General features: G+C 40.7%; 3 protein-coding genes across 3 annotated transcripts; 1 reads left to right on the top strand and 2 right to left on the bottom strand.

Moving 5' to 3' along the window:
• Positions 1-1,726: 1,726 nt before the first annotated feature.
• Positions 1,727-3,621, top strand: LOC102699744 (pentatricopeptide repeat-containing protein At3g14730). The gene has a single exon (XM_006646371.3). It carries the CDS (start codon positions 1,760-1,762, stop codon positions 3,599-3,601), a length of 1,842 nt encoding a protein of 613 aa, XP_006646434.1. The 5' UTR covers positions 1,727-1,759; the 3' UTR covers positions 3,602-3,621.
• On the bottom strand, positions 3,562-5,111 carry LOC102704098. Its single transcript, XM_006644843.3, has 2 exons — positions 4,625-5,111; positions 3,562-4,136 (listed from the first exon to the last, which is right to left on the bottom strand). Exons 1-2 carry the CDS (start codon positions 5,076-5,078, stop codon positions 3,661-3,663), a joined length of 930 nt encoding a protein of 309 aa, XP_006644906.1. The 5' UTR covers positions 5,079-5,111; the 3' UTR covers positions 3,562-3,660.
• Positions 5,112-9,334: 4,223 nt separating this feature from the next.
• LOC102703817 (protein PIN-LIKES 6-like) lies at positions 9,335-13,772 on the bottom strand. The gene is made up of 12 exons (XM_006644842.3): positions 13,504-13,772; positions 12,559-12,843; positions 12,295-12,374; positions 11,545-11,669; positions 11,335-11,456; positions 11,011-11,241; positions 10,842-10,916; positions 10,646-10,746; positions 10,444-10,496; positions 10,149-10,343; positions 9,858-9,979; positions 9,335-9,735 (listed from the first exon to the last, which is right to left on the bottom strand). Exons 2-11 carry the CDS (start codon positions 12,751-12,753, stop codon positions 9,858-9,860), a joined length of 1,299 nt encoding a protein of 432 aa, XP_006644905.1. The 5' UTR covers positions 12,754-12,843; positions 13,504-13,772; the 3' UTR covers positions 9,335-9,735.
• Between the last annotated feature and the right edge of the window lie 10,035 nt (positions 13,773-23,807).

Below are 23,807 nucleotides of genomic sequence, written 5' to 3'. Positions count from 1 at the left end.
ATAAAACAACACGAGTTAGCGTGATTAGCTTAGTGAGACATTATGTGGTTTGGCGGGAACATGTTCCTGCAGGCATACGTGAGTTTGTCCTAAAGAATTGTAACGACTCTAATTAATCTTCGATGAAGATTTCTCTTTCTAGCAAAAAGAACTGCTCAACTATTTTGATCTATCCTTAAACAATTGTAGTGTTTCAACCGAGTGATCCCCGTTTGTAATACTTACAAACATCTTTAAAAATCCATATAAGACTCCAGTTTCCTATAATTTAATTATGATATCTTGGTCCTTTTTGCAAACTTATTTTACAAATAGAACATAAAAAACTTATTGGACGAATAGTCATTTTTTATCGCACCAACGTTATTGGCACGGTCGTTGAATAGGACGGTGCCAATGATATTGGTGTCATCCTCTAAGTTGTGATGACGACATGAATAACATTGACGCGGTCAAAAAAGTATATTCGTGTAATAAGTTTTTAAGGGCCTATTTATAAAATAAGTTTAAAAAAAGACAAAAATATCAAAATTGCTCCCGTTTCTATTTCGCAAATCCAAAAAAAACTTCCAGCCTCCATGGTTCTATGGATCTTTTATTTTCCAAAACAGAAGCAACCATTTGGCACAAAACAAAACAAAAATCACGGCGCTATTTTTAGTTGTCCCAGACGGTTAACGTACTCACCACAGTAACTATATTGCGCACCCCTATATTATGTCAGTGAGCATGAAAGCCGTGAAAGCGTGGTGGAGGAAGGATCGCTTTGGAAACAAGAGGGGGCGCACATGGAAAAAACCGATCTCGATCGTGCGCCCGTACGTCCCAACGAAGGCTGGCCGCCGATGACGCGCCGTGCGTGGTTGCGCGAGGAGGTAAACAGTGAGAAACCCGGCACAGGCGTTTTTGCTTCAGGACCCAATGGTCGAACCAGCATGTGTCAGCCGGCCCATGTGTGAGCCTCCATCGCTGCTTTGTCATCTTGTAGAACAGATACAAATCGACGCATGCTCCCTTGTCTCCCTCTCCTTACCCTGCCCGTTTTGTACGCTGGTTGGAGTAGTTATTTTTTCAGAAGCGAAAAGCATAGGATACCCCTGATGGATCGATCGGTTTTCATGTACACGTTTACGTAGACACCGGCAAGCCACGGACGCTGTGGTGATGGACTTTTGCAGCCGGCTGCGGCTACGCTTCACATGAAACCCACGAAGCGCCCACGCGGCCACGCCACGCCACGGCACCCTCCCCCGCGGACCGACGACACGCCATGCGTCTCGCGGCGCTCACGCGGACGCAGGCGTTGGATGGGGCGATTGGCACCTTGCTGTTGCCTGTCCCCCCAGCGAATTCGAGCGTCGTTGCGCTCTCCCTCGGGCTCTCCAGGAGAGAGCAGAGAGGGTGGGGTGGGGGGCCATCTGCTGATCCGACCCATACCGCCCGGTGCTATTTTACCTTTTCTTTGATGAATGATGCTGTTCGCTCTCGAAGTAAACACAGCAACAAAAGCGGCGATACTCTTGCCGCAAACCCAGGCGCCGACGCGCCGTCGTCGATCGATCCCACCACCCGCGCCGCAAACCTACCGGCCCATGAGTAAGCAAGCAGGCCTCGCCATTGGGCTATATTGGTTGGGCCATGAGGCGCCCACACGCGCCGTCACCGACGCGTCCATCAGAAATGGTTTCTGGTGCTCGGGCCGCGGCCGTCGTGTTCGGATCGGAGGGGCGGCCACCACACCACGGCGCGAAGAAAAAGGATGGCGGCGCTGCGAGTGCCGCTCCAAGCAATCCTCTCCGGCACGCGCGCGGGCGGTCCGCGGCTCCTCCTGCCGCTCCACGCGCACCTCCTCGTCTCGGGCCGCCTCGCCGCCTCCCCGGCGGCGCTCACGTCCCTCGTCTCGCTCTACGTGCGCGCCCCGCCGGCGCTCCACCGCGCCGTCGTGCCGCTCCTCCTGCGGGCCGCCTCGCCCTCCCCTCCTCCGCTCCCCTGCTTCAACGCCGCGCTCTCCCTGCCCCACCCGCTCGCGCTCCGGGTGTTCGGCCACCTCCGCCTCGCGCACTGCCCCGACGCCTTCTCCTTCCCTCCACTGATCTCCTCCGCGCCCTCGGCGTCCCAGATCCTCGCGCTCCACGCGCTCTCGTTCCGATGTGGCCTCGCGCACGAACTCTTTTGCGCCAGTGCGCTGTTGCGCGCGTGCCTCCGGTTCGGCCTCGCGGACCACGCGCGCCGCCTGTTCGGCGAATTGCCACACCGGGACGTCGTCGTGTGGAACGCGATGGTCAATGGGTTTGCCAACCTCGGATGCTTCGACCACGCCGTTGAGTGCTTCCGCATGATGAGGGAGGAGGGTGAGGTCGAGATCAGTAGCTTCACTGTCACTGGTATCCTGTCAGTCTGCACCGCCACAGCGGATTTGGGACGTGGGGCTGCATTTCATGGCCTCGTGGTGAAGTCTGGGTTTGCCCAGGAGGTGTCGGTGTGCAATGCCTTGGTGGATCTTTACGGGAAGTGCCACAAGGTGGATGATGCATCAAGGGTGTTTGAGGGGATGGCAGACATGGACAAGGACCTGTTCAGCTGGAACTCAATGCTGTCAGCGCTGCACTACTCAGCTGACTATGCTGGGACGATTAAGCTATTTTCGAGGATGAGATGTGTTGCGGTGTGGCCAAATGCAGTGACCGTTGCGGCTGTTCTTCCTGCATGTGCTCAGACTGCAGCATTGCAGGTGGGAAGGGAGGTGCATGGGTACATTGTGACCAGTGGACTGGATTGCTGCGGTTTATTGGACGTGTTTGCCTGTAATGCACTGGTGGACATGTATGCTAAGAGTGGAGCTTTGGATGAGGCTCGTCGTGTATTTGATCAGATGCAACAGCGGGATGTGGCATCATGGAATATTATGATTGATGGATATGCATCGCATGGGCATGGGAAGGAGGCATTAGAGTTGTTCCGCCAGATGACAGAGGTGGAACGGCTTCTTCCAGATGAGATAACGCTGCTGGGGGCATTGTCAGCTTGCAGCCACTCTGGGCTTGTCGAGGAAGGGAAGGATTTTCTAAAGAGAATGAAAGATGAATTTTGTTTGGAGCCGCAGCTAGAGCACTATGCATGTGTGACTGACATGCTTGGGCGTGCAGGAAGGCTGGATGAAGCTAGAAAGGTAGTAGAGGATGCAGGGGCTGTGGGGGTTGGTGCATGGAGGACATACCTTGCAGCATGCCGGATGCATGGTGATAAAGAGAGAGCCCAAGAGGCAGCTAGGATGCTGATGTTGACAGAGGAGTCTGAGAGCGGTGGGTGGGTGCTGCTAGCGAATACATATGGTTGGGAGGGAAACTTTGAGGAACTGGAGGAGGTGAGGGAGGAGATGAAACGACGAGGAGTACAGAAGGCTGCACCAGGCTGCAGCTGGGTTGAGGTGGGGGGAGATAATAGTGGGAGTGGAGCAGTGATGCATGCTTTTGTCAGCGGAGATAGGAGACATCCTGAGGCTGACATGATCTATGAAATGTTACACTCGTTGATAAGTTGGATGAGGGATTGCAGCCACCTGAGTAGCACAACCCCATTATATTCCGTAGAACTCCCATGACTATTTATATTTGTTACATAAGTCATTACAAGCTTGCACAGACATGAAGTTGCTCAGAACTAGAATGGTGCGTCATTGGATATGGATAGGCTTGCACCATCGAGAGCAGTATTTAAACTTTGACCAGACAAGAGATTTTCACCAAATATCATAGTTCCTGCAGCCAGTGCTCCAGCTCCAAGCCCCATTCCTAAGCTCGGTGTGCTGTTTTGACCTCCCATTCTTGGTGGCAGGTTTATGTAAGTCTGTGGCACTTGCCCCCTTGTTGGATACTGTTGTGTAAAGAAGCTGGGGTTTGAAGTTGGATGTGGCAGAATTGGTGGAACCATTGGGTGTTGGTAACTGTAGTTTCCTGATGGTGATTGTCCTGGCCGAGTGGCATTGGTCATCGGCATGGAGTTGCTGTAATGATCAGCATCTTGGATGTATCCCTTAGAGTGGCTGGAAGGCATTGGTGGATAGTTGTAAACTGGACCATCTTCTATAGCTAATGTGATGCCGACCTGATCTGGGTATTTCAATCCTTCCTGAGATCCTGCAGAGTGACAAATGAATTCCATAGGTTGAATAAATCTGTAGACCTGTCCTATTAAAGTCATACAATAAATACTTTTGAAGCTTACCCCGTACACTCATCATTCTTGATCTATTGGTTAAATACCTTTGTAATAACAAAATTGATCATAGACCCATAAATCCTGTAACGACTGTTACTTTGTTATATCCTAATTTATGGTTCTTTGTAGTTAGTACTCCACAAAAATTATTAACTCTAATTTCTATTATCACTCATATGACTGTAAGGCATGTATTTCCTTATCAGTGATGCACTTGTATAATATGAATGCACCATTGTTGTCGGCATGATAATTATGTCTGATAACTGGATGATTTCTCAGTACTTGCTATATTTATCTCTTTCATAAACACCGAGTCCTATAAACATTCTAGTGTTTCATCCAAATAAGTATATCAGATGCAAAACCATAGCTTCTTAATATATATAAAAGAGAGAAACATAACCTGAAAACGTGGCACAATTGTTTCCTTCCTTGCAGATACGAATGGAGATATCAACGAATCCATGGGGTTTGTCTGACTTCTTCCTCCTAAGCTGAAAACTTGTTGTCTCCTCCTCTACTCCAGAAGGCTCATTGCCCTGCGCAAATTTATCGAAGTACTCCTTCAGCTGGATAACTGCGGTTCCCTGGAGATGCTCCCTTAGAAATATGGGCTCTCTCCTGTAGACTTCAACTGTTAGTTCCATCCGCTGCAGGTTCGTATCATGTTCATCAACAGAAATACAAAACTTGGTTCCCCAACTCGCATCTGAGTTCCCTGATGCATCAATCTTGGTGCAGTACTTGCTGTTTGGATCAATCCATGCAACTGAAAACCACTGTGGCTTCAACAGGGTCGATCTGTGGCCCAAACCACGAGCAGAGATTATGCAGAACTCGACTGATGTTTTTGTCATTTCTGTGAAGAGGAAAGTTGAGGAAATAGCAGAACTGTGATGCAGACCAGGGAAAATGATGTGAGATTTGTCATCTCATGGGTAACCTTTACGGCTTTATCTTGTTACAAAGTTATTCCGAAATGATAATGTGAACTTGCTTCGTGCTCACTCTGTTGCTTCAAGGTCATGGAATCAATTCTAAAGTTGGGCGCTAGGAGAGGGGAAAGGATAGTTGATGGATGATGACGTTGACGACAGAAGCATTTTATGCTCTGCTGCTGCTACTAATAATGCCTGGGATACCGTTAATGTAAGATGCGCTTTCTCGAGATGTGTAAATGAATAGGCTTTCTCGTGCCAACCCTTCCAAGAAGAAAAGTGTTCTCTCGTGCCAGTTTTCTGTGTTTTTCTGTTTAGTTTAGTTGTGTCCATCTTTGTGCCGTATACAGTTTTATAGAGGGATACTTTTTATAGGTTGGTTCCACGTTCATGCTCTGCATCTGGCAGATTAATGCGCCTCAAAGAAATCATGTCATAAGTTACTTACCGTAATAGTTTCTGCAAGAAGCAGAAAGTGAAAGATATGTTTTTCTTCTCTGCTGTGTGGAAGAACGGTGGACAATTTTAATTCTTTACTGTGATTATCTTGAAACATTCGGGCTTCCGTTTCTGACATGTTTGCAACTTTTAGATGCCAAATTGCCAAGCAACAGTACCAGTTTTCTCCTAGGTTCTGAGAATCAGTAAACTACAGAATCGGTAAAATGAATCGATACTCGCTCCATTTTATGTTATAAGATTTTTTTATGTGTCTAGATTCATCATATATCAATATATATATATATATATTATATTTATCTAAATTCATTAACACACGGATAAATTTAAACAAGGTTACGGATGGAATAAAAATCATGAGCTGAAGACCACAAACTCGGCATGGTCATGCCGAGCACAAAAGCAAGTTCAAAAGTCAAAACGGCCACGAGTGACATGGGCCTCACGTCCGTCGCAAACTGACGATCCAGTTCCGGCTAGGCCTGCTAATAGATTTGGATTGGAATCCAAATCCACTTTAATCCATCTCTTTATTAGCTAGTCTACCAAACCAACCCACCTTAATCTTTTTTATTAGGATCCAATCCAAACCAGTCTAACTTTAACTTTAATTTTAGTCCAATCCACACCAAACCATTTAGTTAAAATGGATCCAACCCACTCTAGTAGAATGGATGCATCCATTTGGTACGTATAAACTCAGACATAAAATTTTAAAACTCACGTTCACACTATAAAAATTTATCAAATTTGATTGAAATTTGGTAGGATGATTTATTATGTGTAAGAGCAATTTTGTATAAATTTTGATCAATTTCTGCAGGTGGGTCTCACGTATGTCCATTCTCTTATCCATTAGTTATCCAATTAAAAGATCCATTTGCCCTCCACAGGTTAAATCCATTTAAAACCTAAAATCACCTAACCAAAACCACATCTGTCTCTATAATCCAACCCAATCCATTTGAAATAACAATCCATTTGCACCCAACCAAAGACAATCCAAATTAAAATACAACTCATTTAATCTATTTCTATCCAACCCATTAGCAGGCCTAGTTCCGGCCCAACTATCATGGAGCGGACGTATCTAGCCCAACTAACATGGGCCTCTTCAACAGGCCCGTTGCGGCCTAATTCTAACGGGCCACACATCCGTCGCAATCCCCTTATGGCCCAGTTACAGCTATAGAAACTAGAAAGAGATTCTTTTTTCTCTGGAAAAATTACTGTCTCGAAGATATAAGCATTTCTATTTTATTTAATATGAACTAATCAGATCCTAAAATATTCTCCTTTTGTCACTTCAGTGAATTTTTTTGAATTTTGAATCAATTATATTTTATTTCTAAATATATAATTGGCTATATAATTATTGAAATGATTGAAATCATGGAAATTAATGTATAAATAGTTATATCATAATATAACATTTGAATTATAAAAGTTCGCAACGGATGGAATAGGGAGGAAAGGCAGGCAGGTGGGAAGTCTGGGATCAAATTATGACAGAGCTAAGCTTAAAAAGCAGATTTGACGGGTGTGTCAAGCCAGGAGATTACAACGTCTAACGACAGGTTAATTACGCAAGACTTATCCAGACCTTAGCCACCGAGAGCTACTCCCTCCATTAAAAAAAAAGTTTTGTATATGAATTTAGACACTCGGTTACCAAATTTATTCTTGATTCTTTTTTAACGGAAAAGACAAGTTATTAGCAACATGATTAGCGAAACGACGCGACTGAGACTGAAGGCGGCTGCAAGAGGAGCATTTTTTTCAGCCTCAAGACCCCAAGGAATCTCGTTGGATAATAGGGCCATTTGGTACGGCTTTAAATCGACCCTTGGAGTAGGATTGAGTAGGCCCTATTCAAGTCCAGCCCAGCCCAAAAAAGTCCGAGCCCGACTATGTACCGGGTTGAGATATTAAAGCCTGAAATTTACGAAGAAACCCGAGAAAGTTTGATCTGTCTTGGCTCGAGAAAGTCCAAGGTTCGAGCCAGGCCCAGGCCCTGTTTTTGCTGAAAATGTCGAGCTCGAGCCAAGGTTTTTCTAAGCCCGACCTGGATTTTGAACGTGCCTAGGATTGAGAAATGAGGAAAATACTCCTTCACTCTCTTGTTTATTTTTTCTAAAGTGATCCAGCAGCTCCACTCTTTTATATTCAAGATTTGAAAATTATTTAGCATTTTTGGTTCTATTGGACAAGTATCTTAAGTGAGTATTGTTTCACTTTTTGATGGAAAAAAAGACATATTTGCAAATGAAAAATAATTTATGAATAAAATTTTTATATGTGTTCTTATCATTCTAAAAACAAAGGCAAAAAATAAAGTATGATGAAAAATCCAAAATTGACTCTATATCTGAAGTTGAAAATTTAAATATTTGCTTATGAGCATAAGTAAAAGTGAAAAGATGATGATGTTAGAGTGGAGTTGTGTCAGAAGTGCTCTTAATGTAGAGATGAAATGAGAGTGTGTGTGTGTGCATAGTAGGGTTTGCAATATCGCAATAATCAGTTATACCACCAGGGCATGATAACGATAAACCGTGGATTGGTTCGGCAAATATCACAAGAATTCAAATTTTAAAAAAGAATGAAAGAAAAATCTAAAAAAATTTCATTGTGATATATCTCGATAATCATGACGTAATTGCAACATATAGCGCGGTTTTCACAGAAAACTAATATTATTGATACCACGAAAACTATCGCGATTATTGTCCTAGAAACCACAATTATTGTTTTTATCAAAATTACGGCGATAATCACTTCCTATCATACGATAATCACTCTCTACCATGCGGTTTGACCCAAAACCATGACGATTTTATTCAAAAACTTATAAATTCAAATTTATTCGGTTTTGCTGGCGTGCTGTTTCGGCTTATAAAACGATAAGGGAAGCCTGGTGGGTCGTCGCCGTGGAGCCTTGCTCGAACATCCCGGTACAACTACGTGACAAGATGATGTAGCACTGCATTTTTGTCGACACATGATTTTGTTCTATATATATCCGATGATGAGCGAATATTGACGTTATATGGTCTTCATCCGAATCCTTGCCAGGTATATTCCATTTGAAGGATTCGCTTGTTTCTTCCGACTTTTTACACCCGAAGAGCTCTGTCTTGGGCTAAAGTCCTTCCCCCCCCCCCCCCCCCCCCCCAAGCTGTGATTAGTCTCCAGATTCAAAAGATTCAAGGAATAAAAGCTGTCGGTTCCTTCGGAACTTGGGATCTGTGAATCCCCAGATCTATAAGCAGAGATCATTTGCATAGTAGCTTCACTGTATGGTAGTGCTAGGTGGGCAAAACATCATCGCCCCACATGATCGATGGAACCGCTGGCATGAGCTTGCAACCAAATCTATCAACGCTGAAATCATTCAGGTAAGTGTCTGGATGGGTATTGGGCACCAAAGAGTTCCTTTAAATCCTAACAACACGAAATTACAAAGTACCATCCTCACCCACACTCGCGAGATAGTAAAACGATGTGATGTACTGCTGTACATCGGCATTAGTAGTACGCTTCTGGATGCATCACTTCAAGCACGAAAGATTGTCCATATAATCGAACTACTATTGTATTCGTCCTAAAAAATACTTCGTATACCCAGATTCAACCTTAATCCCTTATTAAAGTCAAAGTCTTTTAGGACAGAGGTAATACTTGTTTTTGCTCAAACAACTAGGGCATCACGAATATAGTAAACATGATACTAGTAGTAGTTCATTAAATTAAGATCATGGGATGCTACATTAACAAAGGAAATAGGATGCTGATAAGAAGCTTATGCTAAACCGTCCTAAAGGTCATCAGGACCTGATGGTCTGGGCACGGCAATAGCAACGGTGCCACCTCATCTTCTCATAGCTCACTGCCTCACTGCATGCTTACAGAGCGGCCGATTATCAAAATTTACATAGCATTGGTGTTTATGCGAGCGGGCAGGCGGATCATATCTCTACTGAACACTGATACAACTCGTATATTCAGGCTGTCACCATGGTTTACTGGCTAATGTACATGTCATAATACTATGTTTTTTTTTTTGGTATTTCTGGCGATGGTTTGTTCTTATGGATGTTCCTGTGCAGCATAGCATCTGCAAATAAAATCAGAGAGTGATTTTAAGTATTCAAAGGCCTATTTTAGTAGTTAATCTGTATGGCTTCAACTTTCAGCACACATGCCACAGATTGACTCGCATACAAGGGTGTGACATACCTAGAAAAGCAAGTTCAAATACAAAATAATCCATCCTGCCATGGATAACACGGCAAAAATGTGCACCCAGAACAAGATAGAAGCTGATTCTTTTCCACAGCCCCTCAGGTTTGCAACGGCACCTGTAAACAAAAGAATAGTTCAATGATATTCTGCCACTAGCATTTTTCACATGGTTCCAGTACCAATGGCATTTAGATCTCAACACAGGAAAGTATTAGAGGAATCTTTGAACATGAGCACATGATGATAGTAAGTAATAAGTAGCGCTCCTTATTCATTTCTTAGTACCTGACAACACAGATGTGGGCATAGAATGCTGCAGTAGGAGGACAAACTTGAACATCTTGTCATCTTTAGGAATGAAACCAAGTTTATCAACCAACAAAACGATGCCAACCCCAGCAAGAGGAACAAGAACGAGTCGTGCAAAAATAATAGCAACAGTTGTCCGCACACCAAGCCTCTTACTTCCTTCACCAGGACCTGATGCCATAGACATGAGTGAGGATAACATCTGGAGATGCAAATATAATGGTAGATCTCATACAATATCCCAATAGTTCCAATAGAACTAAATGCTTACCATCAACAAGATTGCCCCCCACTGCAAGCAAAATGCATGGGATCATTGCTTCCCTGAAAATGTATGACAGTTAGAAACTAGGAACCAAGGTCACTCGTCATGCTTCTGTAATTTTATAGTCAAGAGTAATATTTAAGAAAGGAAATTAAAAGTTCTTTTTGCAGGGGTAAAGGGGAAACTAAAAGTTAGACATGTAAAATACCCAAGAATGAGACAGCTGTCTGTGAAGAAGAATAGAGGTGCTTCATCTGTGAGAACAAAATTCTTCAAGACTGGAACAACACCAATGACAATTGCAAAAACCTGTACATAAGTGTAAAAAAGTTGTCAAGCCACATGACACAGAAAATATTGTATTTATTGCAAGTATAATATTGTAGCATAGCATAGATACATACAGAGGCAATAATTGGTGGCTGGAGAAGCTGCATGTCTTTTAGGAATTTAATAACACGTCTAACATGGCTCATTATCTGCATCAACAGAACATAATTTTTAGTTTATGTTGGAAATCAAACTGATATCAAAAGCAAGTAAACACACCAAAATTCTGATAAGACTTCTTACCTTTGATCCTAGAGAAGTGGCACCATTTTTATCACCTTCAGCAGATAGCAAAGGCTCATTTTCAGGTACAGTACTAGTGCGAGTGATTGTTGGAGATTTGCCTACTTCAGGCACCACATTATCTCCAGATGCCTTAACTGGAAGCTTCTCTTCTTCAGCATTATCAAAGGATTCTCCAGGTGGTGGAGCAAGCATCTTGAACACATACGTGTAAACAATAATAGCACCAACCTGCAATATGCAAAGGATTTACTCAGTGAATGATCTTGAACACAAACGTGTAAACATGAATGTATGCAACTTCAGGAAAGAAAAGACATGTACCCATTGACCAAATGAGATATATGCATTTCCATCTTCATTACATTTATCAGAGTCACCAAAAGGATTTGTTGGATCCCGACATAATGCTGCAATGAGAACCAGAGGTATGTTTCCAATATTCCCTGTATCAACAATAAGGGACCAGATCAATATAAAATAGAGTAATGTTAAATGATAAGGCAGTTTTAGTTAATGAAGAGAAACAACTACCTATTCCAATGTGAATGACAGTGAATTTGAAGTATGGATAGGGTGGTCGTATGATACATGCCACCACATAGCCAATCAAAGAGCCTGACACTGAACCTACAACAATATTTACTGGAATATACCACCTGAAAACAGAAGTATTGCCAGCGTAGGAATGTTAAAAAAAAAACAAAACAAAACAGAATACAGGCACAATATGATTATTTTAGCAACAAAAGAGGCCTTATAAATAAGGATTGGATGTCCTCATACCCAAGTCTAATCAATGTCAACCAGATGGAATTTGCTGGTAACAAACAATGTGGAGAACTGGAGATTTTAAAAACTCAGTGCACAGGGATGCATCGACATAGTTAGCTCTATTGACTGCAATATTTCAGAATGTTTTAGAATTAAACTAGACCTGAAAATTTGATGTCAATGCCATTTTAAATGTTCCAGCATATGCTTCCTTCACCTTTGATTGTTTACACATAGTATCTATTTGCAGAAAATTCTGTGAACTAGTTTGTTCTGTTTGGAAATTCATGACTTAAAATTTTCCCCAACCAGAAAGATCTACAATAGTAAACCACTCGATGATGTATCAAGTAATGTAGTAACAGTAAGAACCATGAGGGTGAGTTAAAGTGGTGCATGTACAGAAAATAGAAATTTGAGAAACATAGTCATGGTCAATAGATCACACAACGGAACACCAATGCTATGCAGAAAACTTAGAAAGGCATAGAAACTAAAAATTATCCTTACCATTGCAGCATCTTCTCGATTGTGATTGCTCTACCCAGTTGTGAAAATATAAGGCAAGGAAGTAGAAGTGAGAACACAAGCTGCACCAAGCAACCAGAATGTAAGCCAAATCCAGTATGCCAAGAATGCAAGTACCACAAGCAAGGACCCCACATCTTCCTACTCTAGACAACATTCATAAGTATTATAGCTAAGCTTCTATAGCCACAGCACTCATAAGTATTATAGCTAAGCTTCTATTACAAGAGAAGGAGCAAAGCTCACCCCATTGAGAAGCCTGCGGCCATTTGGCTGGAGGATATTGATGTACTTAGAGGCCATGAGGAACCCCATGAAGCAGACGGTAAACACCTTGGCGATGGGCAGCATGGCGTACTTGGCCATATCGAAAATCGACGTCCCCACGGCGCCTCCCTGCACCGCCGTGGCCAGGGCCTCCATCAGCGACCTCTTCATCATGGCTTCACACCCCCAGACTTCAGTAGTTCACCTGACCTCAGCCCTCTCTTCTCCACTCCCTGCCCTCCACGACCAGGACCCACGCAATTCCTGCCATCATGAGTGACTTAGAAGGCAAATATAGCAGCAACAGCAGAAAATTCAATGACTGCTTTCGAAGTCGGTTGTCCAGAGAGCGCCAAACATCGCCTCCCCCACGCAGACGTAGCCAAGTGGAGCGCACCGCGCGCACGAACTCAGCGAGCGCGCCAAATCGAATGGAACAATTGGCGAAGCTTTCGGTGCTAACCAACCTTCATGCGTGGGGGAGGAGACCATCAAATTGAATTGGGAAAAGGGGGTTAGCACAGAAGAAAACCTAACTAGATTCCGAGCAGCTTGGCCGCTAAAAAACGACGACGCCGACGCGCAACCGCGCGCGGCGCGTTGTTCGCTGGCACCACCACCAGAAACCGCACGGCTCCGGCAGGCCATCAGATTCCCGACGGCTACGTAAGCATCCGCTACTCCACTCCACTCGATCCGTCACGCCACACCCAACTCCACCCGTTCCGCTGCCAAATCCACCCCAGACCTTCCAGCGGAAGCTCGAGAAATTTAACTCAAAAACACCCCCACACTCAGAACCCAAAAATAAAAAATCCACAGATTCGCAGAGCACCCAATGCGATTTCGAGCTCGCGACGCACACCATAGCGACCAAAAAAACGACAAACCCGCAACGAGGTCGGCTGGAGGAGGAGGACTCACCGCCGCGTGGCCGAGGAAGAGGCGATTCCCCCGCGCGCGCAGCGGGCGGGTGGTGGGAGAGAGGACGGAGGCAATGCCCCCCTCGCCGCCTCCCCTTTCCGGAGGGATCGAGCAGCAAAGCCGCCCGAGATTAAGCTAGAAGCGGAGCGGATTGATTAGGACTAACGAGTGTGTGATCAAGGAAGCTTAAGCTATCGTGGCGGCGATTAGTGGAGGCGGTTTGGGGGTTGGTTGTGGTGGGGGATCTGGCTTGCTTTGCTAGCTCCGGCTTCCGGGAGGGGGAGAGGAGACGACCAGCCGAGCCGAGCCGAGCCGAGAGGAGAGCCGAAAGCCCGAGAAGGGTCGGGTTGAGCCGGATGGGGTTGGGTCGCGTGTGCAGCCGGATTTATACGCGTTTTGGAGTCCTCGGCGGGACTGCGGAAGGGCGCCCCGTGCGTGTGCGTGGCTGCGTGCTACTATACTGCTATGCTGGATTTTGCTGATTTGTCGTGCTTTTTTTATGTTGCTATAAAGGGGTCAAAGGTAGGAAAACTATACTTTCTCAGTATCTTATTAGACCTATCTTGATTTAATAATAATTAATAAATTTATATCATTGATATTTTAGATTCATTAATATATTTAGATTTATTAACATATATATGAATATAAGGACACAATTAACATTTTATAACACAGAATGAAGTTAACCCTAACGTACTCTCTCCGTCGCAAGAAAAGGTGACCATTTTAACATCCTAAAATAAATAGATAAAGTTATTCGGTTTGGAGGAATTTAAATGAATAGAAATAGAAAAGGTTGAGTGATAGCATTGCATGTACACCCTAATTCATAGGGAAATTTTGTAAAGAGTTTAGAGTGGATCCTTTGATTTCTCCCTACAGCTTGCAAGAAAGAAAAAATCCTTTGTTTTTTCTTATACTTCATCCCTACAAATTAAACAATACTCGTATGAATCAATCATAAGGAATCCAAATCATTTGTTTCTCCTCTAAATAGAATAAGTCCTTAGAATAAAAAAAATAGTAAATAAGGGCATGCACAATTATTATACTTATTGGTGATTAATATTAGCACATCTTTCTATCACCGAGAGGACTAATAATTAGAGACATGGATGCTAGTTTACTTAAGAACTAATTTATCTGAAATTGGCCAAAGCAGTTGGTTATTTCCGGACAGGGAAGTAGAAAGGAGGTGAAAAATTTGACAAGCAATACAAATCCATGAGCTTGCTATAGAACACACCCTTCAAAATATGGAGAGGTCAGCGAGTTCTTGACTTTTCTAAAATTCTCTACTTGAAAGGCTAAGAAGCATACGTCTCGGTTTTTTTCTTCTGTTTATATTTACAAGTTAAAATTTAAATTTTTAATCTTTAATTTAGAGTAGAATTTATGGGTTTTTTTTATCAAAGTTTATTTTATAGCATTGACTTTTACATCGCTAAGAATACGTATATAAAAATTTTATTTATAAATTATTTTTTATTTATAAAAGTATGTCTCTTTCTTATTCCATAAAAAAGGTTAGACAATTGTCCAGTTCGTTCTCTCTCCCTACGCTCTCGTTCCTCAATCTCACTCACGCTTAGCGCTCTCACTTTGAGAAAACCAAAAAAACTACCACTCCACCTCACACAGCACATCACGTACACGGAAAATCAGAACATATCAACGACTTTTATTTTACTCAATCTATTACACTATTCTAATTACTCGTAATACAATCAATACAATATTATAGCTAATGTACTTGCAAAATAGTCGATTGAAAACACCACGTTGGTTAAGTAAAATCATGCAACTAGCTTCGCCACCATGCACAATTAAATGTTTGTACTTTTCTAGATATATTGCTACATTCCTATATTTATTATCTTTTATAAGCAAATGAAGGCACCAACCACAGTAAAGCATAGTTACATCTGGCCATATGTAACTAAGTATTACATATGGTTATTCTATAAAAGGGCAAAGCCGAAGGAAAATGTAAAATTTTCAATTGGCTAATGGCTAACGTAAATATTTTAACATTTGACAAACTACAACTTAGAAACTGGCCCAATAACTCTATATGTTCCCTCCATGGAGTTCACAACAAAACCACCTACCACCTCATCCTACCTCATCTTAGACTACACCTTCGCTAGGCAGATTTGGCACCCAAATCTTTTCCCGCCTGCAACAAAACCTTCTATGTCATCCCAATTAGAGGGAGATTACCTGCAATGGTGGAAGGATTGCCACATCTTGGGGATAAAGGAACAACGAAAAGGTCTTGATGGCTTAATTGTCTGCACAACGTGGTCTATCTGGCTAGAGAGAAATAACGGAATATTCAGCCATAACTATTTCCTAACCCTCTTTGGCTCCTGTCGGGGATATGTTGTTTAAACTTTCTTTCTTCTCTGGTTAATATAATTGGCAACGCTACTTCCTCCTTCCTTAAAAAAAACTATAAAGAGCGGATATAGAAAATCCTCAAGCCTGGGACTGATCCAACACGACCTTAAATATTTTCATAGACTAGTATTTTTCATAAAATTTAATGGAATTGTGAAGCTAGACCTAAGCTAGGGCTCAGCCCCTAAAATTATCCAGGGCTAATACTAATACTTACATTACTCCATTGCAGTTCCACATGTGTTAGTGATCAAACCATAGTTCTGTCCCTGTTACAGATGCTCTGCCATTGATCATGAGGGACAAAAATATATACACATCTACTAGGGTTTAAATTTCATATTTGTCAATAATGTCAAATGCTCTCTCTATTTCATATTATAACTATTTCATATTATAAAATGTTTTTTCTCTATCTAAATTTATTAATGGATCAATTAATATGTTTTATATATCTGTATACTTATTAGTATTTATATAAATTTAGGGATGAGCAGGACATCTTATAATATGGAACGTGAACTTTAAGCATAACTTATAATTTTAAATAGTTATATAATTTTTTATGCAAGACTTATAATTGAACATAGAACCAAAAATCAACGTCGTTAAATAAAAAAAATAAATCAAAAACACCAGTAGACAACATGCATTTACCCGATCAAAGGGGCAAAAGGATTACCATGAAACCCAAGAAATGCAAAGGGAAAACACTCCAGCTAAATCGTAATACATTTTCAGACGAGACTCTCCTTTTAGACTTTTAGTTATTCGATCCAAATCACAGAACCGAAACGGAAGCTTCGTTGGATGCTCCCGCGCCACCGTACTGCCATTCTTTCTCTTCGTGGCTTCGGAAGCGCCCCTGGACGGAAACGAGGAATTGAGGAGAGGCTTCTGGTTGAACTGAGATCCGGTGTAGTCGTAACGACGACCGCATGTTAGGGGACTGCACGTAATCTTAACCATTTATTTTTTCAACGAAAGGCTACAATATGATGCTAACATCACCTCTGCTACATTGAATATTGAATGTATTGTTTTTTCGTATAAACAGTGCCGTGAAGTTTTTGGACAATTGGATTGGGATCAAACAACTGTAGTGTGACTACATAAATTTGCTGTCACACTGTAGGTTGCATAGGATCCAAATCCCTTCTGGATTGTGAGCTTGCCTCGGTCGCTTTCATGCATCCAGGAAACGCCCATCGAGTTCTCTTCCTGCCGAATTAATTCACTGAATGAGATGCATTAGGCGTCTCTGTCTCAATAATCCAGCTGCAGTCACCACACATTTCCTTTCTATGTGACTGAGCCATCCTAAATGGGAACCGATGGGGGAATTAAACCAGATTCCCCAGTACGATCGAGACGGTTGATGGAGATTAAATGACAGCAAAAATTATTAAGGCCTTGTCCTTTTCTCGTAAGATTTTTCTTTTTTTCTGGGATTATACTTGAAGATAATTATTTAGAGATATAAATAATTGAATTAGTTAATGAAATTAAGTTAAAATTTTGAGTTAGGAATATTAGTCGAGGAAATTTTTATATTTACATAGAATTCTTCTGGCGCTAAACACGCTATAAGACTACATACCGCGATAATCGATCATCAAATAACGAGAAAAGCAGATAGCCTAATTTTCATCCCGTGACGTCAAAACATGGACACGCCGTACGCCTAGCTAGCTATGTTGATCATGCTTAAGCCATGATATTGTCTTCTATATATGTGCATGTAAGCAGTTTTTTTCTGCTTATGTAGGCACCTAGGAAAATTGAATCAGTATATTTTAAGATTATCAAAGTCACCACAGCGTTTTCATTACCGATGGTTATATTGCATAAATCTTAAACCCGGATGTGTTGGTTTCACCGTAAGAAACTTGGACTCTCATCATTTTTGCTTATGTTTGCATACGTGGATATAGAGGGTGGTGTTGGAACCACCAAAAAATCTGAGCTTAAGTGCATGTATATAAAATAATAAAAATAAGAGAAAATAATATTTATTAACATATACAAAATAAACCAATGTTATATTTGTAATATATATATATTATTTTATATTTATGACAATTAAAAAATATGTAAGTTAGACCAACAAAAATAAAAATCATGGATACGCCGCCGTCTGCTTATGCTTATACACCAACATTTAAAATTTAGTTTTCAATATTAAAGTTGATTTTTCTGTTTTTATAGTTTGTTTTAATATATTTACTTTTAAATTGATATAAATACATATATAAAAATTTTACATGCAAATTTCTTTTACTAATAAGGCAGCTTATTCTTTCACTTAAGTGAAACGATCGGACCCTAACCAAAGCTACGTTTCGTCCAACCGTTAGTGCTGTAGTCCCTCCTCTGCTCGTCTCCGCTGTGGAAGAAACACTTGTCATGGCATAATAAGTGGTACCGGTTAATCAATTCAGCAGGTAGCACACGTGTAACGCTGCATAGTATCCCTGCTGGACGGGAAGCGCGAACAGTCATCAGCTCCCCAGCCGCTGCTCGACACAGGTCGGTCGGTGGCTGGACAAACGCAAAAACGTCCAAGACGTCGCCGTCGCCGTCGCCGCTACGACGCCCCCCGGAAAGGAATGGTTCACCTTCGGCTGCTTCGAGGGCCGGTCACTATATGTGCGCATATAGATATATACTTATATATATATATATATATATATTTATATAGATACACACACTTAATTATCTTTATTTCACAAACAAGTGAAATGACATATTTGGTAACTAAGAAAATTATGAATAAAACTTTTTATATACATGTTCTTAGCGATCTAAAAACTAAAGATAATAATAAAGTATGAAGAAAAAACCTAAAATTAACTCCAAATTAATGCTGAATATTTAAATTTTGGCTTATAATCGTAAGCATAAAGAAAAATACGAGGGTGATATTGTTTTATTTTACTAGGTAAATTTATTATGCCTTGCCACCATGCATGATTCATGCTACACCAATGAAAACCAATATCGTTTTCTTTTGTTGCATGATCATGAAAACCATGTCTTACTTAGCACTGTTGTTACCAGTCTCATCTACGTATACACTTGCACATTCATCAAACCATCAGCATGCATGAATGCATGCCAAGTTCATAACATGAACGACAAAAAGTCCGGCACAGTACTCACAGGCTTCGCGAAGACGGACAGCTAGTCACCCAAATCAGCAGCACCTCGACTCGACCTAATTAAAAAAGGTTATCTTCTCCTTATGTTGATTATCAAAAGGGAGATCAAAGTCACAGGTGGGCGTCAGGGCCGGTTTGGTTAGAGCAGGCCTATAAGCTATAAGCCAGCTATAAGCATATTTTAAAAAGATAATAGAAAAAAATTTTAGATGAAAAAATGGAGATGAACTACTAATTTATAGCCAGCTGCACATGGACTCCAAGACAAAATATATGTATGACATGTAGGACCATGTATTGATGTTTTATAGGTAACTATTATATAAATTGACTATTAGATTAACTACAAATAAATTGGAGTAATAGTTGGCTCTAGTATTGAACTTGCTCTTAGAGCGAGTTTAATAGTAAAGTCAACTTACTATATATAAGCTTATATAATAGTCAACACATATAATAGATTGGCTATAAGGTTTGCTATATTTTTTTTCTCTTATCTCTTTCTCTTTCTTTGCATTTAATGCATTTTTTTAGAGTTGGTGTATGGCTGGCTCTTGCATAAGAGCCAATCCCACTCTTTTTTCATTAACTCTTTCCTCCACATCAACTTATAGCCAACTTATAGTCTACTATTATACTTGCTCAGAGCAAGGCTAATAATATAGCCAACAAGCTGGCTATAAGGTTTCTTATAGTTTTCTTTTACCCTACACATATACTAGTTAGCTCTTCATCATTAATGCAGGACACACATGTCACTCTCACAGAGTTTCTTGGTTCCTGTGCCCAAGCTGGCTATAAGCTAACAGCCTGCTTACACTCTCTCTCCTCCACATAAGCATATAGCCAGCTTATAGCATGCTATTATACTTGCTCTTAGAGCAAGTTCAATAGTATAGCCAACTACTGGCTCTAATTCATCTATAGTCAATCTAATAGTCAATTCATACAATAGTTACTTACAAAACATCAATGCATTGTCCCACATGTCATATACACATTTTGTCTTGAAGTCCGTGTATAATTAGCTACAAGTAGTCCATCTCTATTCTCTCTTATCTTTTATCTCTTTAAAATATGCTTGTAGCTGGCTTATAGCCTACTATTTGTACCTGCTCAAAGCTAACTCTACCGATCGAGTTCTGCGTCTAGTTTCCTCGCCTTGACTAACTAACAATCACGCGCAGGCCCGCAGCTAACCCGCGCCGGCTCCTGTCTGTCCGATGCACGCGCATGCCGTGCCTGGTAGCGTCCTAATCCTGCAGCTAACTTTTCACACCTCACCTGCTCACCAGAAAGTGAAAAAAAAACTTTGATTAATTAAACTGCACTTTGCGTCCAACTTAATGCCCAAGTTTTTAATTTCAATCATAATTAAACATATCCTTTTTATTCTAGACTGATAAATTTATAATTACTCAACTTCTCTCTATATATATATATATCACTCTTCTGACAAATATATATACATACTACACATAAATTGGGACATCATCGGTATGGCAGCTTCTATTCTGCCACTTGAGACGTCCAAGGGGCATTTAGTCTCTATGGCCTTTCTAAGAAAATGCTTGCTTGGGAACTTTCACGCTGTCTCAGTCTTGATTACGGCGAGATGGAGGATTGCCAGTTGCCCGGTGATTAAGAGCATCCCAGCACACCAACTAACCCTTCATTCATTCTGAAAATAGAGAATACAAAGTAAAAGTTAAGCTGCAGCTGAACATTAATCTAATCTTCTATTTTTAGATATCATTTATATTAGGAGAGAAAAGTCATATTTAAATGTTCTCTCTCCATTCTCTAAAGAGATATGGAGGATGTCATATATAGATAATATGCTGGAGTACAAAGAGATATGAAAGATAAAACTGTTTTAGATGATCATCCAAATAAAGATATGAATTAGTAAATTTAGATGAGCTGCTAAACATCTAAATATGGATTTTCTATCTTCTAATATGGATGACATCCAAAAATAAAAGATTAGATTAATACTCTGTTGGAGCTCAGTTTTTATTCTCCATCCTTTATTTTCAGAATGAATGATGTGATAGCTGATTGCTGGGATTCTCTAAGTTTGGCTTTTTCCTAACATAGTTCCTCTGTTTCCCCCGTTTCAAAATGCAAATGTAAAACATTTTTGCTATGACTAAATTCATCTATTAATTAAGATATATCATTTGTATATATGTTTAAATTTATTGACATTCATATGAATCTGGACAAAGTCTTATATCAGAACAAATGTAGTAGTAATTTTATACTCCACCTTTTTTTTTGCTTTGATCAAAATCAAACAGATTTTTTTGAGAGAGAGGTGCTAACATTTTTAACGCAAGACAAATACAAAAATGTATTCAAAGTATGTATTTAATGAAACTAATTTGATGATATGCACTTGGTTGTTTGTCATTAGATTTGATCAAACTAAAAGTGTTTGATTTTGACATAGTCAAAACGACTTATCAGATGAAATAGGAGTAGAAATTTTAAAGAATCATGTAGGAAACTAGCTAAATATCTTGTTATCAGTCAAAATAAATTGTACATGTCTTAATATTGTTTGAAACGGATTAATTGTGAGGTTTTTATCCTAATTTTATCTATGTAGATGTCTTTGCATAATAAATTTATATTTTAGAAGCCAAATAAGATAGAATCATATACCTGCATCTGCATACTATCTTGTATATTAAAGCGCGTGGAGGACTGGAGGGGTAGTCGGTGAAAAGCACATAAGAACAATCGATAAAAAAAATCGATATAATAGAATCGGCGAAAAAATCAAACGACATATTTATAAACGAAAATAATTTATAAATAAAAAATTTATATATGTTTGATATAAAAACAAATGCTAGAAAATAAACTACAATATAAAAACCCTAAAATCAATTTCAAAATTAAGGTTAAAAATTTTAATTTTGGCATGTAGGTATAAACAGAAACCGCTACCATCGTTACGTTCTTTTAGAGAATATAAGTACAGATTTGATCGCAACATTTCACCTTCGCCAACACAGTGTTCTGAGCGTTAGAATAGTTCATTGCACTACAAAATCTGCATTATGCCATAATAATATAACTTACAACTAAGCTCTGCGTGGCTGCATTGTTTGTCCGTGCTAAAATGCCATCGCTGTCTCACAAAGTCACAGGTCACAGCATGCCGTGGAACTTTTACCGAATGTTCGAATCCCCCCAGAAACAGTACATGTACCCAAAGCTCTTTACAAGTTAAAACCGGGCCAGATGAAGACTGTCAACACTGAACCGGGCTAGGTAAAGCTGTAAACTTAGGCTGTGTTAATTTGTTCCGAAAAAAAAGATATATACTGCTGACTAGTCCAGATGGCCAACAGTGGCAAACATGCATTCTGCTGCCATCTTGGTTGGTTAACTAGTTACTAGTAAGATTTTCTTCGGATGGGCAATAGTTTTGTTTTCTGAACTTCTGATGGTCAATTGTTGATGCAAACAACTTAAGAATTGTCTCTCCCTCTCAGTCCCACTATACGTACGACCCAACTGTACTACCTATATACGACTGAAACATTCTAACCATTGATTAGGCAAATAGGATTAAATGAGTGACACTGCAACCGTTGATCAATTGGATCGTACGTAAATCGGGTGGTTAAGTCACGGGAACTGTAATAGTAGCAATGATGAAGCTAACTGAACTTTTGCAGAATACCACGATCGACTTTTTTTGAATTTTTAATTTTATTTATTAAATATTTTACAAATTTAATTTTGCATTTTAAAAAATTACAAAACTAACCTCCTCCCGTCCTCTAGGAGGGCGGAAAGGTGACGTGGCAAACGGCCGCTCGGCCGCGAGGGACGGCTGGTAACGGCGGCACGACGACTTTTTCATTTTGGTCCTTTCCGCCCTTACAGAGGGTGGGAAGGGGCAAACTGCAAAAATGTCGCGTGCGCCCGGGAAATTTTCTTTCCAATTGAACCGCGGTTTGATAATATATGTACTTATTTAATCACAACTACCAGTCTCCTAGGTAGAAGAGCAGGATAGCAACCACTGAGCAACTAAAGCATTTGTGACTAATTAATTACATATGTTATACATATATGCATCAAACCACGGTTCAATCCAAAAATTCCCGATTCATTTGAAAAATTCCGAACGTGTGCGACACTTTTGCAGTTTGTCCCTTGCCGCCCTCTGTAAGGGCGGAAAGGACCTAAATGAAAAGTTCACCGTGTCACCATTGCCGGCCGTCCCTCGCGACCGAGCGGCCGTTTGCCATGTCACCTTTCCATCCTCCTAGAGGGCGGCAAGAGATTAGTTTTGTGATTTTTTAAAATGCAAAATTAAATTTGTAAAATATTTAATAAATAAAATTCAAAATTCAAAAAATTCTACAACGATCCCTTGTGCAAACCGGCAAGCGGCTCCAAGCCCAGTTACGGTCCTCCAGCCCAGCAATCAGTTAGGCATCCATGTGAGTAGTTTGGATCGTGTTGGCCCATTTATATCCAAATGGCAATAAGTCCATTTATGTTTTCTAAACGCAATTAGGACTTCAATGGCTACCGAGGAAGCATTAGGACTTCAATGGCTACCGAGGAAGCATAGTTACTTGTGATGTTTCGACTTACAAGGCTATAAAAATATCCAAAAAAATAAGAAAAGGTTGGGTAAAAATGTGGATGTTACATGGAGTAAACAGACTATGGATCTCAAAAGTTTTTATAATCTATAAGTGGCTG

The sequence above is a fragment of the Oryza brachyantha genome, chromosome 1, assembly GCF_000231095.2.
Source record: "Oryza brachyantha chromosome 1, ObraRS2, whole genome shotgun sequence".
Classification (NCBI taxonomy): Eukaryota; Viridiplantae; Streptophyta; class Magnoliopsida; order Poales; family Poaceae; genus Oryza; species Oryza brachyantha.
This window is presented reverse-complemented; position numbering and strand designations above follow the sequence as displayed.

Excerpts from the sequence above, each read along its gene's own strand:
- LOC102699744 (XM_006646371.3), top strand. The coding sequence starts at position 1,760 with ATGGCGGCGCTGCGAGTGCCGCTCCAAGCAATCCTCTCCGGCACGCGC.
- LOC102704098 (XM_006644843.3), bottom strand. The coding sequence starts at position 5,078 with ATGACAAAAACATCAGTCGAGTTCTGCATAATCTCTGCTCGTGGTTTG. Across the intron at positions 4,137-4,624 it reads CAATTGTGCCACGTTTTCAG|GATCTCAGGAAGGATTGAAA; the intron begins GTTATGTTTCTC and ends GTCACTCTGCAG.
- LOC102703817 (XM_006644842.3), bottom strand. The coding sequence starts at position 12,753 with ATGATGAAGAGGTCGCTGATGGAGGCCCTGGCCACGGCGGTGCAGGGA. Across the intron at positions 11,670-12,294 it reads ATCGAGAAGATGCTGCAATG|GTGGTATATTCCAGTAAATA; the intron begins GTAAGGATAATT and ends TTCTGTTTTCAG. Across the intron at positions 10,747-10,841 it reads AGCCACCAATTATTGCCTCT|GTTTTTGCAATTGTCATTGG; the intron begins GTATGTATCTAT and ends ACTTATGTACAG.